The sequence below is a fragment of the Antechinus flavipes genome, chromosome 6, assembly GCF_016432865.1.
Source record: "Antechinus flavipes isolate AdamAnt ecotype Samford, QLD, Australia chromosome 6, AdamAnt_v2, whole genome shotgun sequence".
In the NCBI taxonomy this organism is placed as follows: domain Eukaryota; kingdom Metazoa; phylum Chordata; class Mammalia; order Dasyuromorphia; family Dasyuridae; genus Antechinus; species Antechinus flavipes.
The window spans coordinates 188,370,468-188,388,028 of NC_067403.1; the positions used below are offsets into that span (position 1 = coordinate 188,370,468).

Consider the following 17,561-nt stretch of genomic DNA (forward strand, 5'->3'; position numbering starts at 1 on the left):
GAAACTGAGTTAGATCTTCTCTTTGTCAAAGAAATCCACTTCCATCAGAATTCATCCTCATACAGTATCGTTGTTGAAGTATATAATGATCTCCTGGTTCTGCTCATTTCACTTAGCATCAGTTCATGTAAGTCTCTCCAATCCTCTCTGTATTCATCCTGCTGGTCATTTCTTACAGAACAATAATATTCCATAACGTTCATATACCACAATTTACCCAGCCATTCTCCAATTGATGGGCATCCATTCATTTTCCAGTTTCTAGCCACCACAAACAGGGCTGCCACAAACATTTTGGCACATGCAGGTCCCTTTCCCTTCTTTAGTATCTCTTTGGGGTATAAGCCCAGTAGAAACACTGCTGGATCAAAGGGTATGCACAGTTTGATTACTTTTTGAGCATAGTTCCAAATTGCTCTCCAGAATGGCTGGATGTGTTCACAATTCCACCAACAATGTATCAGTATCCCTGTTTTCCCACATCCCCTCCCACATTCCGCATTATCTTTCCCTGTCATTCTAGCCAATCTGACAGGTGTATAGTGGTATCTCAGAGTTGTCTTAATTTGAATTTCTCTGATTAATAATGATTTGGAGCATATTTTCATATGGCTATAAATAGTTTCAATTTCTTCGTCTGAGAATTGTCTGTTCATATCCTTTGACCATTTATCAATTGGAGAATGGCTTGATTTCTTATAAATTAGAGTCAATTCTCTATATATTTTGGGAATGAGGCCTTTATCAGAACCTTTGACTGTAAAAACGTTTTCCCAGTTTATTGTTTCCCTTCTAATCTTGTCTGCATTAGTTTAGTTTGTACAAAAACTTTTCAATTTGATATAACCAAAATTTTCTATTTTGTGGTCAATAGTGAACTCTAGTTCTTCTTTGGTCATAAATTCCTTCCGAGAAGACTTTCAAAGACAGACCTTCAGATAGGGTCATTGTGCCAGTTGGTGAAGGGAATTTGGGGATTATTCTCTATACTCAGGATCACCTCTCTCCTTCTCTTTAGTTAGGCAGTCAAGCCTGACAGAATTGAGGGTTGTCTTCCTAATCTCCATGGGGAATAGAAAAAACCCAAAACAGATGGATTAAGATATTGCACTGAGACTGTTGATTGAGTGGGTAGACAGCTAGAATGAACTGGACTGGAAATATAAAAGAGACAGCCAAGAGATTTCTGCAAGATGGGGTTAGCTCCAAGGTAGGTTTACATTTGATAGCTGGTTGTTTTATATGCCTTCAGGTATCACAGGGCTTCAGTGGGTCAATAGCTGTCATCCTCTTGAGAGCAAAGGCAGGTACCACAAAGTCCTGGAACTGGTCATCATGTATGTATGACAGCAATTGAGTTCATCTGCACCTGGCAAAGGCTCTTCGCCTTGATATACAGAAGTTCGGACAGTGCATTGCCCATGATGGAGATTCCCATTGGCCCATGGGTGGATATAGGAATAATTATATATGTGATGTAGCTATCCTGAGATTAGCTTACAATACTACATTTATACAGAATTTTAGGGATCACTGGCTCTTCTACTTACTGTCTACCACTGATAATCGTAGGGTCCCAGTGCCACAGGTCACTCTTAACCATGTTGTACATGGGGACCATTTTGACAGCTTTATCCCTTTCATGCTATACTTAATATCAGTTTTCCCTTTGAATAGCTAGCTCCAGGATTCTATCAGCTGCCTTCTCTGTTTTGAAGCTGCTCTCTCTATGTTGTGATTATGGTAGTCTTAATTGCTTGATCCCCTCCCCCATCACCTAGTGATCTACTTATTAACCGTGTACTCGGTACTGTGAGGTTTTATTTTATAGGACCTGTGATTCCATTAGTATTGGGAGCTCCTGCTGTGGAGCTTCTTGGATCAGTGCAAAGGCAAAATTATGTGTGTGGACCTAGGAGTTAAACGAATGAGCTCAGGGTCATGCAAGTGTAATTGACAGGACTTGAACCAGATCTTTGTAATTCTAAGGTTGCTCTCTGCCCATTAGGCCACACTGCCTCTCACTGTGAGAGAATTGTGCTAAATTTAAAACAGTCTTTGCCCTTCAGGAGCTCCATCTAAGAGAATGAGAGATAAAACATGCACAGAGAGAAGTCTGACCATGTCTCTTGTAAAGACTGCTGGATTTAGAGACCAGAGGGAAGGGAAGCCACTTCATGTGCCTTGGTCCCTTTCCTCTCCTGAAGTCCCCTCCAGCTCCAAACCCAATGATTTAAGAAGAACGCAAAATTATAAGAAATCAGGTGAGGGATGAATCATTGTTGACTTGGAGAAGGAAGAGGAGGTATCGGGAAGGTTGGGGCATTTGAACTCTATCTTTAAGGATGGGTAGGATGGAAATGGGAAAGAGGGAAAGTAGAAACAATCCAGGTGTCTGAAATCGAATGAACAGGAACCGGATGCCTGAAGACTTTAGTGAATAAAGGTCTACTTTGTATGCTAATTATTATTGACACACTGCGTCACATATTGATTTTGAACAATTAACAGTTCTAATGATTAGTGCCTTTATTTTGATTGGATGTGCATTTCATTGCAAATTAGATAATCTAGCCCTAAGAGTATAAATGGAAAGTATATTTAGATTTTGTTTCTTGCTATGCCATTGAGCTAGGTCACTTGGAAGAAAAGGCCAAGGGTCAAAGATGAAAGTCTTTCTCTGTAGAATAATGGACGGCAGACCAGGATTCAAGTGTCCCGAGGCGGGGACTGCACCTTCCCTCTCACTGGACTGGACAATGTGAACTCACTGTCCTGTTACAGAGGGGGGTCTCCTCTGGGGCTGCCCCAAGGGCCAGGACACTCTGAGAACCCCTGCTGGAGTGGGGATACAACCAAGATGGGGGCAGGTGGCCCTGGGCAGGCCCCTAGGCTCCTCCTCTCTAAAGGGGGGACTCCCCTTGCTTTCTCTACCCAGCCCCCAGAGAGGACTCAGCTTGGCCTTCTCTGGCTCTCCAACACTTCACAGAGGCCTGGTGCATAGTAGGTGCTTACTAAGTGCTTTCTGACTTCATCTGCAAATGCTTCATCTGGGTGTCTTAAAAGAGGAGCTTGACCCGGGTGATTTTAAAAGTTTGATTTCCTTTTGTAATTATAATTTTTATTATCTAAGATCTATGATTGAAATGCCTGTATTTCTACTAGATAGGAGAGTTAAGGAACTGAAGATCTAAGGATTCTCTAATAGTCAAAATTCAGCCTTTTGGGCTTATATTTTAGGGTTTAGCTATATGGAAGATGTGTGGCTTTTTTTTTTTTTTTCATGCTCCTATTGAGCTCATTTCATAAAGGAAGCATGTTCTGACTGCATTAATCTGTTGCATCACCTTTCTCCCTACTAACAGTCTCCTTTTTGAGTATTTTGGTGATGATGGGAGTGGGAAAGGAGGGATGGCAGTTATGGTATTCTCTACTTGAGTGGAACTCTGGTACTTAAAAAATATTTTGTCTTTGTCTGAGAAGCATGAGTAATGGAATGAATGATACAATTAGAATCAAAAGACGTGGATTGGAATCCTAGCTTGGGTTTTTACTGTCCATGTGTCCTTGGGCAAATCATTTTAAATCTCTAATCATGTTTCCCCATATACAGAGTAGAGGTAAATGATATTTTTATGATGTAAAGGTGAAATGAGAATGTGAATTATTGGTATTCCTTCCTTTTCCATTTTGACTCCCACTTTGGGGGCTAAAAAAAAATAATTCACAATCAGACTTACCTGAAAAATGTTTTGGATACTAAATTGTATACTTATAATTGGAAAGGATCACAGAGGTCATCTATTTAAATCATACCTTGTGGCATCTATGCTGTTGTCAGGAAATGTTATTTAAATCTTGAATTACTACTTAGTTTTATTCCTATTTGGCTTGCCTCTCCAACAAGGTGATAAGGAGTAGGTACTTTGTCTTACCCCCCTCTTTTCCTCATCTCCTACTCTGGGATTTTGCACATATTTCTGTGAATTAAAGATGCACAAAAAAGGGCAGTTTTTTTTAGTTCTAGCTGTTTTCCTTATTCTCATTCGAAGTTCTATCTGGCTTTACCTTATGATGATATTTGTGTTTACTGTAATTCATTGAACAATTCATTAATTTGATAACAGAGGCTCTTGTTATTCTATACACAATATTAAAGTGTTTTCATTGCTTCAATGAATTTGTGTCTTCCCTTCTGCTTTTGGGGATAGCTTGACACCCTGTTCTTAATTCTTAGCCAAAGTCAATGAGGGATGTGATTTCTTAGAGCTCCTTTGAATGTGCTTTAGGTCCTCATATCTATCTCTTTTGACAGTGTAGTCCTGGGCCATGCCCAAGAGGCCATGCCTGCTCCACTGAGTTTTCAAAGACTGTATGGTAGTTTGCAGGTTTACCATTCATAAAGAATTCTCCTACTTGATGGATTTTCTTGGAAATCTTTAACTCTAGCTTTCTTATTTGTAAAGCATTTTACTTCTTGCTAGGCAATATCAATTTTTCATTGTACAATAACTTGGTTGGTTTAAAAGACTTTAATAATGAACAAAATGATTTCAATAACAACTTAATTTCCTTCACTGAGAATAATCATATTGCACATACGTTTGCCAATATTCTTTAATTGCTTTTATCTTTTATATAGGAATATGAAGAAGAAGCTGGAAGACCTCACAAACCTCTTTCTCCTAAGCAGAATGTGAGGAAAAATCTTGATTTTGAACCACTTTCCACCACTGCTCTTATCCTAGAAGATAGACCAGCGTAAGTCTTACTGATATTATGTATTTCTCTTTATGAACAAGCTAAATAGTATGTTTCGTAAAGGAAACCATAGCATAAGCCATTGGCAACCTCCCCCAAACAAATTGAGCTTCACTCTTGCTTAAAAATGTGTTCTATAATTATGGAAACTGTGTAACAAGTATGATTTTGAAAACTACCCTATGATATTTATTTTTGTAACATAAAGAATTTATAATAGTTTTTTAAAAAAGTACATTTGACATGATCTTACGACTTAAGCTTACAGACCCTTCAGCTCTGTAGCTCTGGGGAACAGAGACATATTATAACTTACTACTTCAGCTAGCTTCCACAGTAGAATGGGAAGCACCTTGTAGGATTCTGCAAACCCAGATTGTCTCTTCTACTTATTATTAATTTATTGTTATCTTGCGTAAAGTCCCACATTTTTGAGCTTCAGTTTTCTTATCTACAAGATGAAAGGGTTGCATTAAATGATCCCTGATAACTATTTGGTTTTTTGATATTTTATTTAATGCTCTGACAAAATCATTTTATGAATGTGAAGAGTTGCTGGTGGCTTACAAATTATATTCAGGCAGTTATTAGATATTTCAACTTTGCTATTTTTTTACTATGCATTTTTACTGATGGCTCATCTTGACATCTGCTTCCACTTAAAGCATCCAAATTGTCTTTTTAAATATAATGAAACCATAAATGTATTAGTAATGAAACCATTAAAAACTTTAATGGATTAATATTCTCATTAGATTTTGGTAGGTGATTTTTTTTAAATCATAAAAATTTTTAGTGATAACAATAGGAACCATCAGTAAAGTGAATTGCAGCACTGCATACAGTACATCATTTGCTAAGGAGGATGAGTTGCTGTTTTCTACTCATGTAGAGGATTCTAATTCTTCTAAATATTTAAACACTTGTAATATAGAATGCCTTGAAGCAGGCTAAATGGTAGAATAAACTGGAATGTACCAAACAATTCTCCTTCCCTGAAATAAATAAATAATAAATTGTTTTAAAATGTACCTTTTAGCTAAAGCTCTGAAAGAGTTTACCTTTAAATGCAAAAGTTGTTTTGCCTTGCTTTATTTATTTATTTATTTGGCTCACAGGTGTGAACTATATAGTGTCAGATTTTACAGATTTAAAAAAGATCAGGTAAAATGTTGAGATTAAGATTGGCAGTTGCTCAAAACACAAAACATTTCTTGCAAGGCCAAATTAAGATTTTTTTTTTTATAAAACGTGAGATATCACTTTTGTTTTGTAAATACAGATAGATTGTAGCTTTTTAAATTTTTCACCTTTTAGGGATTATTGCTTTTCAGTTCAACACCTCTTCCCTCTCTTCCTGGCTCTTACAACTTGAATTTACAAGTTATGATGGTAGAAAGTCCTTTCTTTTCTCTCTAGAAACCTCCCCGCAAAACCAGCCGAAGAAGCTCAGAAACATAGGCAACAATACGAAGAAATGGTGGTTCAGGCCAAAAAAAGAGGTAGATATTCATTATTGACAATGTATTTAAAGCTTTCCTTTTTATGTTTTGGAGTCTAGAAAGTTGAGCCTTGGTGACATAGATGTATTTTAACAATTTTATTCTGTAAAATTTTAGATGGAAAATCTCCTTCTTATATTGCCTTCTTTAAAAAAAATGTTATGAACCTAATTTTAAAGAATAACATTTCCAACTAAATTTGTATTTACAACTGATTAAAAGAAACTGCAGTCTACAGATGTTTGAAATGATTTATCATTTATTCCCTTCATGTCCCATTTTTGTGTCTATTTGCCTCTGTCTTTGTGTACATATTTTCCTTTTGCATGATTGAAGTCATGCATTTATTCCGCAAACATTTACTAAGCTTATAATCTGTGCAGAATATGGTTTGTGGGACCCTGAAGTAGATGTAAAGTTTAGTTAATCTGTATTCATATATCTGTTGAATACTTAATGTTTGTTGAATATTTATATTCATCACAATTTGTTATTCTAATTGTGTTATATTAAAATATCAATTATTTTAGGCTTTGGCTCTCCCTTTCCTCTCAGCCAGTCATTTAGCAAATCCTGTAGATGTTGCCTTTCTTGATTGATCTGTCTTTCTTTCTCCACTAACACCACAGTAGTACAATCCTTTGTCACTGTATGTGTGAGTTTCTGTAATAACCTTCTAACAGGCCCTACTCTCACTTTTATTTTCTCTTTCCATTTTCTCTTTCTGCAATTAGAGTTTGTCACATTACTATATCTTCTTAAATTTATACAAGTTAGGGCTTGTCACTACTTTGGTTTCTGTGCTGTTCATTTGTTCATTTTGAATATATGATTTAGGCCTTTCTGGACCTCAGTTTCTTTCATTGTAAAATGAGGAATTTCAGCAGGATAATCTAAAGTTCCTTCTAATGCTAACTGTCTAGGCAGAAAATCCTTTAAAGAACTGCTTCAAAGAGTCTGACATGAAAGAACGCTGACTCTCTAGACATTTATCATCTAGAGACAATACAATAAATGTATAGTTTTTTAATTAATATTGATTATTAGTAATATTCAAGTATATTTTTAGGATAGCTGATCAATTCTGACTTTTTCTTGCACATATTAATTTTATAGCAGTAAAATTTTTGGAATTGTATTGTCTGATAGTTATCAGTTAAGTGTTTATTTTTCTTTTTTAAAAAATTAGAGCTTAAAGAAGCACAGAGGAGGAAAAAACAACAGGAAGAGAGATGTCGTTTGGAAGAAAGCATTGGAAATGCCGTCTTGGTCTGGAACAATGAAATTTTACCCAACTGGGAAACAATGTAAGAAAAGAAATCATTGTATAATTTAAAACCATTTCTTTGGAGATGGTTTCATCAAATCATATTTTTAATTGAATACCTTTTAATTGTTACTTATTGAATGTAAGCTGTGCACATCCATTAATTTTTAATAGAATTGGTTTCTGTTTTGGGGTCATGTGCTATATGTAATGTATTATTAACAAGCCTATTGTATTCATTCATGGTACAATGGAAATATCATTGTGTTTGGAGTCGGAAAATCTGGATTCAAGTACCGGTTTTATTATTATTTGGGTTATGTTGGACTTGTGATTCCACTTTCTAACTTGTCATCAGAATTGTGACAAGTCAAATGTCAAAGAACAAACTTGTAATAATTATGGAAACTGTGTAACAAGAATGATTTTGAAAACTACCCTATAATATTTTTGTAACATAAGGAATTTATAATAGTTAAAAAAAAAAGTACATTTGACATGGTCCTACGACTTAAGCTTACAGACCCTTCAGCTCTGTAGCTCTGGGGAACAGAGACATATTATAACTTACTACTTCAGCTAGCTTCCACAGTAGAATGGGTGGTGTCAGGGGGTGAAAAAGGAAAGAGTCCTGTGCTAGGAATCCAAATGCCAATATTTTCTTCCTGATTCTATTACTTCTGAATTGTATTATCCTCGCACAAGTCATTTAATTTTACTGATCCCAAATTTCTTTATCTGTGAATATATAATAATTATAGCATCTTAGATTTTGAAGATTCCTCAGAGGCCATCTTGTCCAGCCCTTTCATTTGCTAGAGGAAGAAACTAAGGCTCCTGTCCATTCTTACCTCTCTGTCTTGTTTTGCATTTCCATACACATGAAAGTGTGTTGAGATATTTTGAAGTATTTGCATGATTTCTTGCATGCAGATGGGATAAAAGGTTTTTTTGTATAACACCAGAGTTATTTTCGGTGGGCCATAATCATGCACAATATTGGAACAACTAGAGTTGTTCAGACAGTATTTTTGATTGATGTACTGTGTGTTCACAGGCTGGTTAAGAGCAGATATTAAGCAAATATAATGCTAACCATATCACTGGGTGAATGAATGTTCAAAGGTTGATGAGTTGGACTGAAAACAACAGGCCTAATCATTCTACCATCAGTTAAAAACCACAAAGTGGAGTTTTATTAATTCCATCCATATTTAGATATATTAACCCTATTCCCATGCCCTGTAGCTGATGTGTTTATTTTTAATAATAGCATGTAAGTCTATGAAGTACCATAAAGGCATTGCAGTAGTACAGGTTTGGATTTATGTTTCATTTTTGCCCAGGTGGTGTTCTCGAAAAGCTCGAGAATTATGGTGGCAAGGTATTCCTCCAAGTGTGAGAGGTAAAGTCTGGAGCTTGGCCATAGGGAATGAGTTAAATATTACCCATGGTGAGTATCTTCTATTTTCCCTGTGTACACATAACTCATTTTGCAAATCATATAGCTTCCTTTGCCTCATCTAATGTATTGTTAGGAAAATTAACTAGTGAGTGATGAACCTGTGAATACCAGGAGTCACTATGACAATGGGCTGAGTTCAGGGACTGGCATGTGATACTTTAGGTTTTGCATCACTGTCTTTGTTCTTTGACATTTCTACAAAAACCATCTGTTCTCCACCTGTTGTCTGCTGCTTCTATATATATCGACAAAATGATTGTCTATATCCAGAGTTGTTACAGTGGATTAAATTACAGTAGGATCAATTATCACAGCCCTGTTAAAAGATTCAGTAGTCTTTTAAATATCTTTTTGTCATTTTGTGAGTGGTGAATGGAGGCAATGGAATGAAGTGAAGCCCAGCCAACCAGCCTTTATTAAGGACTTATAATGTGCTGGTGCTGGACTAAACACTGGAGAAACAAAGAAAGGCAAAAATAGTCCTCCTTTCCAGGAGCTCACAATCTGGTAGGGAGACAGCATGCAAAGCACTGCAATCAGACAGTATATATGCATGGTAACCTGGAAGTGAGTTCAATGATAAGACATTAGCATTAAGGGGGAACAGAAAAACCATCTTGTAGAAAGTGTCATTTTAGCTGAGAATTAAAGGAAACCAGGAAATATAGATGAAGAAGGAGAGCATTCAGGGTGTGAGACAAAGCCAGTGAAAATGGTGGAAGGTGCAGAAAAAATATCTTGTGAGTGGAATAGCAAAGGGGCCAGAGACATTAGTAGCATAGAGTACTTGGAGAGAGTATGATATAAGGAGACTGAAAAGGTGGGAAAGTTTTTAAAAGCCAGAAGATTTTCTGTGTAATTCTAGAGGTAATTAGGAGCCACTGGAATTTATTGAGTCAGACTTGCTGCACTTCAGGAAGATCCACTTTTATGACCTAGTAAAGGATGAAATAGTTTTGGATGAATGAATGAGCAAATACACCATTTTTTGAATACTTAGTGTATACAAAACATTGTCCTAGTACTGGAAATGCAGTAAGAGAATATAATAGCCCCTGCTCTGAAGGAGCATTCTGCTGGAGAGACAGCACAGTCTGTACTGCCAGTCAAATGGGGATGTCCTTTTGCTCTTTAAAGTGCGTACAAAGCAAATGGAAATGCCTCTTATTTAGTATCATTTTAAATGGGAGCAGATTTGAGGCAAGCCAATGCATCAGCAGCTATTGCAGGAATCCAGGTGGGAGGGGAGGAAGGTCTGCAGCAGAGTCATTCCAGTGTAAGAAGAGAGAAGAGAGCATGTATGAAACTTCTTGAGGATAGACTCCATAGAGTTTGGCAATAGATTGGAGTGGTGGCAATGGCATGAAAATATAGAATGACGCTAAATTTGTGAGCTTAGGTGGCTAGGAGGAAGGGTGATGGTGTGCTCAACAATAGTGAGGAAGTTAGGAAGAGAGGAGGGTTTAGGAGAACGACAATGAGTTCACTTTTGGACATGTGGAGTTTAAGATGTCAAAATGCAATTGGAGATACAAAACTGTAAGTCAAAAGTTAAGGGTATGGAAATAGAACTGAGAATCATAGAGACAATAATTGAATCCATGAGATCTGATGAAATCACCAAATGAAACATTAGAGAGGAAAAAGAGAAGAAAGGACAGAGCCTTAGGATACAAGACACCTTAGGGGGACAGAGGTGAGTTCTTCTAGTGGTGATATTGTGTATGTAGCATTCATTTCCCAGATTTTTCCATTCCATAGATACATGTCAGGGACTGTGGAAAATAAGAAAATGAATGCTATCAAGTCCTTGAGAGCATATAGCTAGTTGTAATATAAGGCAGAAACTGAGACCACCATAAAAGAGATATAAAATCATATCAGGAGTTAAGAAAATAGATAATTTTTGACAAGGAGTATGGGATTTTTAAAAAAGCATTGTAGTTGGGTCTTCAAAAATCAGTATAATTTCTGAAGTAGATAGGGGGATAAGTCAGGAGCTAAAGAAGGTAGGTTATGTGGAACCTCATGAACAGAGGCACTGAGGAGTCAAATCAGATTTGTGGAATTCTGAGAAGTCATTTTGCTGAAGTATTGAGTGCATGATGTGTTTAGAGGAGAAGGGGGAGAGAGAAGATGAGAGAAATGTGCTGAATGCGAAGGACCCTGAGTGGCAGATATAAAAAACATATATGTAGATTGTTTGATAAATGGTAGTAATGTGGTCAGCACAGTACTTTCAGAAGATGAAACTGTAAGCCACAGAAGGTGGATAAATTAGAAGAATTTTGAAACAGTCAAGAGAGAGCCAATGGGGACTTGGACTGTGTTGGTGGCAATGAAAAGGGAAATAAAGATTATGAGGGTAAGGCTTTTTGTGGGGTAAGAGGATGTCTTTCTCTTCTTGACTATCTACCCTTTCCATGCAATCACAGTTCTGACATTTTGAGCCTTTGTAACTAGGAAGGTGATAATGCCGTGAACAGAATGGGAAGGTTGGAAGAGAAACTGATTTTTAGTGAAGATAAGGTCTGTTGTTATGTTGAATATGAATTGAGCAGTTAGGTTGAGTTTGAGTTTCCTCAGTGAAAAACAGCGTACCTGTTATTCTTTCTGATTCTGGTTGTGTCAGTTCATACATATTGTCTGCTGTTTCTCTGAATTCGTCCTATTCATCATTTCTTCCTACATAATAATATTCCATTATACAACTTTTAAGCCATTTTGTTTCATAGTTTTAGGGGAATATACTTTAGCAGTTGCTTGTGTCAACTATTATCTCTAGGCTTCATGCCATTTATAGATTAGATAAGTTTGTTTTATTCTGCTTTCATCCAAGGCATTGATAAAAATATTGAACAGCAGAGCACTAAAGATGTAATGACTACCTTCCAAGTTGATATCAACCCATTTGTGATTGCTGTACTTTCTTGTTTCAATTATTCAACCAGTCCCAAATCTACCTAACATACTCTCCGGTGGCCTATATATTTTTATTCTCTTCATATTTATAAGATTGCTAGATGCTTTGATGAAATCCAAATCCAGTTTATAGTGTTCCTCTGATTTGCCAGTATAGTTGCCCTGTCAGAAAATAAAATAAAATTAATACTGGCATAGCGTTTGCTTGATGAAGCCATATTGACTTTTTAATAATCACAATTTTATTTTTTATGTGGTTGGAAAACCTCCTTTTATTAATTTCTTCTAAAACCCTCACAGGAAAAGGATAGCTATCAGGCTCATCATTGGTTTATGCTTTTCAAATTCTATCATCTTTATTGTGAAAATTAGCCTTCTCCACTTCTGCTTCCTATTCTCTACAATCTTTCGAAGAAGATAGCAGCTTAGCAAACACAGCTGCCTATTCTTTCCGGATTCCAGAAAATAATCATTCTGGACCTATTGACTTGAGATTGTAAAGGGCATTTAGTTGCTGTCTGGACATCATTTTACTTACTTTAGCTTTCCATTTTCATTTCTGCTAATCATTTCTGTCCTTTCCCCAGGCTAGACCTTTCCCTCTCCCTCCTTTTTAAAAAGAGAAAACATAAGCAAATAAAGTTGAGAAGTGGCTTAACCTTCTCCTTATCACCTGCTATTGTCCCCTAATGGACTTAAACCCTTTGTTATCCTAGTTAGCAATCATTATTAGGCTTAGCCCATTCTTATCTTTAATTCTTCTGATGCAATCCTTAGAAGATCACACTCCTCTTTTGTCCTTATGTTCATTTAAGATTTGAGTTGAATGTTGAATTCGCTGTACTTGCTCATTAATGTTTTTAAGGCCTTAATAATGGGTAGCAGTGAATAGAACATAAGACTTGGAATTGAGAAAACCTAAATTAGAATTCTGCCTCAGACAATGACTGTTACTCAACCTCTGTGTGCCTCAGTTTCTTCATCTGTAAAGTGGGGATAATAATAATATCTAAGTTTGCTGCAAAAGTTTAAAGTATATAATATACAGTGCAAAATGCTGTCTAAATGCTAGCTATTATAATTCTTGTTCTCTTCTTCATCAGACTAATTTTTGTTTCTGTCTAAATAGTATCTTTCTTGAGAGCTTTCCAATGCTTTTGTGCTAATTTTTCCTGTAAAAATATCAGGTCATTGTGATGAGGTCTAGATTTAGGGTGGTTTTGGTTGCATCCTACTTATCCTTTCTCTGAAGCTTTTGAAAATAGTTCTTCCAAAATCCCAGGTGCATGTCAAATTACATGTGACCCTTCTCAGTTATGAATACATCCTCATTATTCTCCCCAAATATTCTGCTCTTTCTACTTTAGGAAATCAGATTCTTATCCTTTCTGAGCCTTAGTTTCCTTACTTACAAAATCAAGAAAATTAAGTACAGTTTCCTTAATTATAAAAAAGAACATCTGGAAATATCTCACGGGGCTGGTGTAAAGAATTAAAAGAGGATGTGTGTAAAGGACTTTGCAAATCTGAAAGCACTCTAAAATATTAACTTTTATTATCATTTATCCTTGGTCAGAATTAGGTCCAGAATACAACTTTTCCTTTTTGCTTTATCTTTTGAAAAATGAAATGATCATTAAGGTAAATGACAAATTTATAAGCTAGCTACTATGCTTTGGACATAAACTTTTGTGGTGAACTTTTTCTTCTCAAAACACAGCCAGGTGATAAAAGTTCAGATCTTTTATTATCTCCAATATAGCCCAGTTAGCTTAGAGGTCTATCTCTCTGCTTGGTTCCAAGAGCTCCCTCCGAATGTCTCCAAATCCAAAGGTTTTGTCCTTCAGCCTCTGCCTCTGCTTTCTTCTGCCTCCAACCAGCACAGAGATGGAACGAATCTCTTGTTTCCTTCACTTGGGGCTCGGCTAGCTTTCTGGTGAGTCTTTCAGACCAGCTTGGTCTCAGTAGGGGAAGTGCAGGAGCCCAGCCACCAACTCCTCTCCAATGCAGCTGAACTCTCTTCTGCGACCAGCCAGCCAAGTGGAAAATATATTCTCTCTTGCCTTGCCTCGGAGAGAGGGCTTCTGGCGTAATTCCGCTGAAATCTCGACTTGTAGCTTCTTCACTCTGAATAACTTCTTTGACTGGCCCGTTGAAGCTCTATTTATGCTCCTTCAAGAGAGGGATTGTGGGTTTTCTCCCATAGTGCTCTCTGGCCCAAAGAGCTTCAAGGGAGGTGTGAACTCATAAAGTTACAAAGTTCACTTTGTGAAACTCCCATACTCCAATGAGTAAAGGTGTGAACACAAGCCTTGTATTAATTAGTTCTACTTAGTACCTTGTTTCAGGTTCTGGCCCAAAACATCTTCTTGTAAGATTAGATCAACTCTAATTAGTTAGCAGTTTGTAAAGATTCCAACAAACTTTAACTTATCTTTAGACCACTGTAATTCCCATTATTTCATTATTATGTTTGTATGTTCAGTTTTTCATCTATTTCCCAAATTATTCATCTATTCCTTCCTTATGTCCCTTATCTAAAATTGTTTCTTTCTATTATGGTTCTCCATTCAGGGGTATTAGATTTTGTTATAGGAGTATATCTTCTCAATGTAAGATGCTAGTCTACCTTTCTCTTTTATACATATATTTTGTTCCTTTATAATAAAGTATTTCCAGCGCTGTAATTCTGTCATGAATTTCATCTCACCAGGTTTTCATTGCTATCTGTGAGTTCATTTGTCTTGTTATATTAATAGTTTCTACTCTGTTGATCCTATATGTTTTTTGTTCATTTTTGAATAGATAACTAGAACGATAATATTTAGAAGTATGGGTTTTGTTGCTGGGTCTCTTGAATATTATCTTACATGTATAATTGATCCTATTTCTGCTATTTCTCTATTGTGTCTGCTACTGTCTACAAGGACCAGCTGGATTTGTCAGATCTGAGTAAGCAGTTTCTGCCTTTCCTTTACCCTGTTCAGTAAAAGCTTTCTTGATTAGCATGGTCAATCTTGTGTATCTTTTCATGACAAATGGATTATGAAATACACCTAAGAAAGTGGTTGTGTGTTAATCTGAGTTAGAACCTGCAACATATTTGCATCTTTCTTCCAACCTTGGCATTAATTCATTCTTACATTTACCAAAAAAATGATTCAGAATGAAGGATTCCCTAATGTAAAATGACTTCCTCTAGGGTGAGCAGGGCCTTTCTCAGTTATTCGTTTTGCCAATTCCATTTGCAATGATCTTTGTCATTTACAGCCATTTTGCTTTTTTCTTTGACTTCACCAGAATATTCTTGTTAATTCACAAGTCTGACTCTGCCCCTTTAATTTGTTTCTATTGCCTGTGGGATAAAATAAAATTTACTTATCATTTAATGCCTTCCTGTAGGCTGCCTCCAACCTTCTTGTTCCTCCTTTTCACACAACCTGTTCCATTCAAACTCAAACTACTAGCTAGACCATAATTTCCTGCTGTTTCCCCCCTTTATTTGCTAGCTGATCCTCTCCCCATCTCGAACTGTTGAAATCATCTTTCTTCAAGGCTCATAAGCTGCTATCTTCTTCATAAAGTGTGGTGTTCTTTTCTTTTTTATATAATGGTTCTCTGTGAGCTGGTTTCTTGGGGAGATTTTCTGGAGGCAGCCTTAGTTTCAGTTCCAAGTAATAATCACTTCAAATGTAGCCAGGAGTTAAAATCCAGTCCTTTATTGTGTCCTTCAAAGTCTTGAACTTCAGCCCCTAGCTCCCTCCAGATGTCTCCAGCCAGCACAAAGGTGGAATATGGAATGAATCTGTCTCCGCCTCCGAAAGTGGGCTTCTGTGTCTGGCCCTGAGAGCTTCTTGCTTAATATGCTGTACACTGGGTACACTCCAATCATTATATCACTGGGAAATCATTATTTGCTGTAGGATTAAATCAATTCTAAACTAGATTTAAACATTGTCTCCTCAATTCCACTTATTACCTTGTTTCAAGTTCTGACCCATAACATCTCCTTATAGGATCAGATTAATCATACTGAACCATGCTAAATTAGATAATTATTGTCTCTATCAATTCTAATGACTTAACACTTTGTAAGGATTCCAACAATAAAGACCTTTTTAAATTTTCCTAGCTGAAAATATTTTCTATCTCCTAAAATTTTACCTAGAATATTTTTGTCTGAATCTTTTCTTTTCCACTTATCAACACTGCCTTGTGATTTTATACTTCCCTCTGTGCCATGTATTCTACCATGCTTCTGGCTTCATAATTTTATGTAATTGGTATTTAATACATGCTTTTTTACATGGAATTCTTTTAAAGTAGTAAGGTGCAGGGTCTTAACTTTTCCTTATTTTCCTCTTTCCTTAATTTTCTTTTTCTATTGGTATGGAACTAAGAGAAAGGAAGAAGCTTACAATACCATACCAACAGGTACTCTTTGCTCTTATGTTAAGGTGCGGACATTAATCTTATGGGTATAGCTTACTTTAAAAAGTAAACTTCATTCTACTTACTAGAATATTTTGACTTCAAGTATTAGCAACTTTGTGTGTGTGTGTGTGTGTGTGTGTGTGTGTGTGTGTGTGTGTATCAACAATGGAGAGAGATTTTTAAAATTAGGTTTTATTTTATTTTCATTTCCAAATTCTCTCCCTATTCTTCCTCTTCCCCATCTATTGAGATGGGGGGGGGAAAACTGTTGCAAAACTGTAGTCAAGCAAAATAAATTTTAGCATTGGCCATATTACAAAAAAGAAAGAGAAGAAAATGTGCCTCAGTCTGCATTCTAAGTCCATTAGTGCTCTATCCACCTCCTGGTGGATAACATTTTATCTTGAGTCCATTGTGATTTATACTTCTCTCTGTGCCATACATTCTGCCATGTTTCTAACACATACTTTTTGTAGTTGGTATTTCGATTGGCAGTTGTGTTGATCAGAAATATTTGATCTTATAAAGTTGCTTATCTTGACATTATTGCTTTTATGTTATAAATTGTTCTCCTGGTTTTGTCCACTTCATCAAATAGTTTTAAAGAATAATTTGTCTTTCAGAGCTCTATGACATTTGCCTTTCTCGAGCCAAGGAAAAATGGAGGTCCCTCAGTGCTGGGACCTCTGAAGCAGAGAATGAAGGTCTGTCTGTATGTGAATTTAGCATACAATTAATGCTGTCATTAACAGTGTGTATTTAAAAAATAAGCGAATGATTTATTTAATGGTATTTTAACATTTTTCTTATTTAAAAATAAAACTAAAACTTATGAAGATTATGAAAGGTTGGAGAAGAATATATGCAGTACTGTTTAGGAACAAGGATTTTTAAACAGGAGAATAAAGCTTTTATAGTCAATATAACACAGCTGTTCTAGTTCTAAGTGAAATTTGCAAATGTAAATATGCAGATTCTTTGTGCATAACCAATAGTTTTCCTTTTTAAAGTTATTCACATTATTTATAGCAATATCCACAATAATAACTAGAGCTTCAAGATATAGAATTGATTTCTAGAAAAATGTGTGGTACTTCCCTAAAGAAAAGCTACATAGATGCTAAAACATTCTTAGAAATCTTCTAAGGCAATATGGCATTGCCATTTTATTATTTTAAAAGTATGTCTGTGTGGTATTTGAGCCCAAAGA

General features: G+C 36.2%; 1 protein-coding gene across 3 annotated transcripts in view; it reads left to right on the plus strand.

Annotated features, from left to right (window-relative positions):
• The window catches only part of TBC1D14 (TBC1 domain family member 14), a 111,810-nt gene that overhangs the window by 67,087 nt on the left and 27,162 nt on the right, over window positions 1–17,561 (plus strand). For all 3 annotated transcript variants that reach the window (XM_051965566.1, XM_051965565.1, XM_051965567.1), the window contains 5 exons: window positions 4,643–4,761; window positions 6,181–6,263; window positions 7,453–7,570; window positions 8,877–8,983; window positions 16,975–17,055. In XM_051965566.1, coding sequence (XP_051821526.1) covers window positions 4,643–4,761; window positions 6,181–6,263; window positions 7,453–7,570; window positions 8,877–8,983; window positions 16,975–17,055 — 508 coding nt within the window. The remainder of the gene's footprint in view (window positions 1–4,642; window positions 4,762–6,180; window positions 6,264–7,452; window positions 7,571–8,876; window positions 8,984–16,974; window positions 17,056–17,561) is intronic.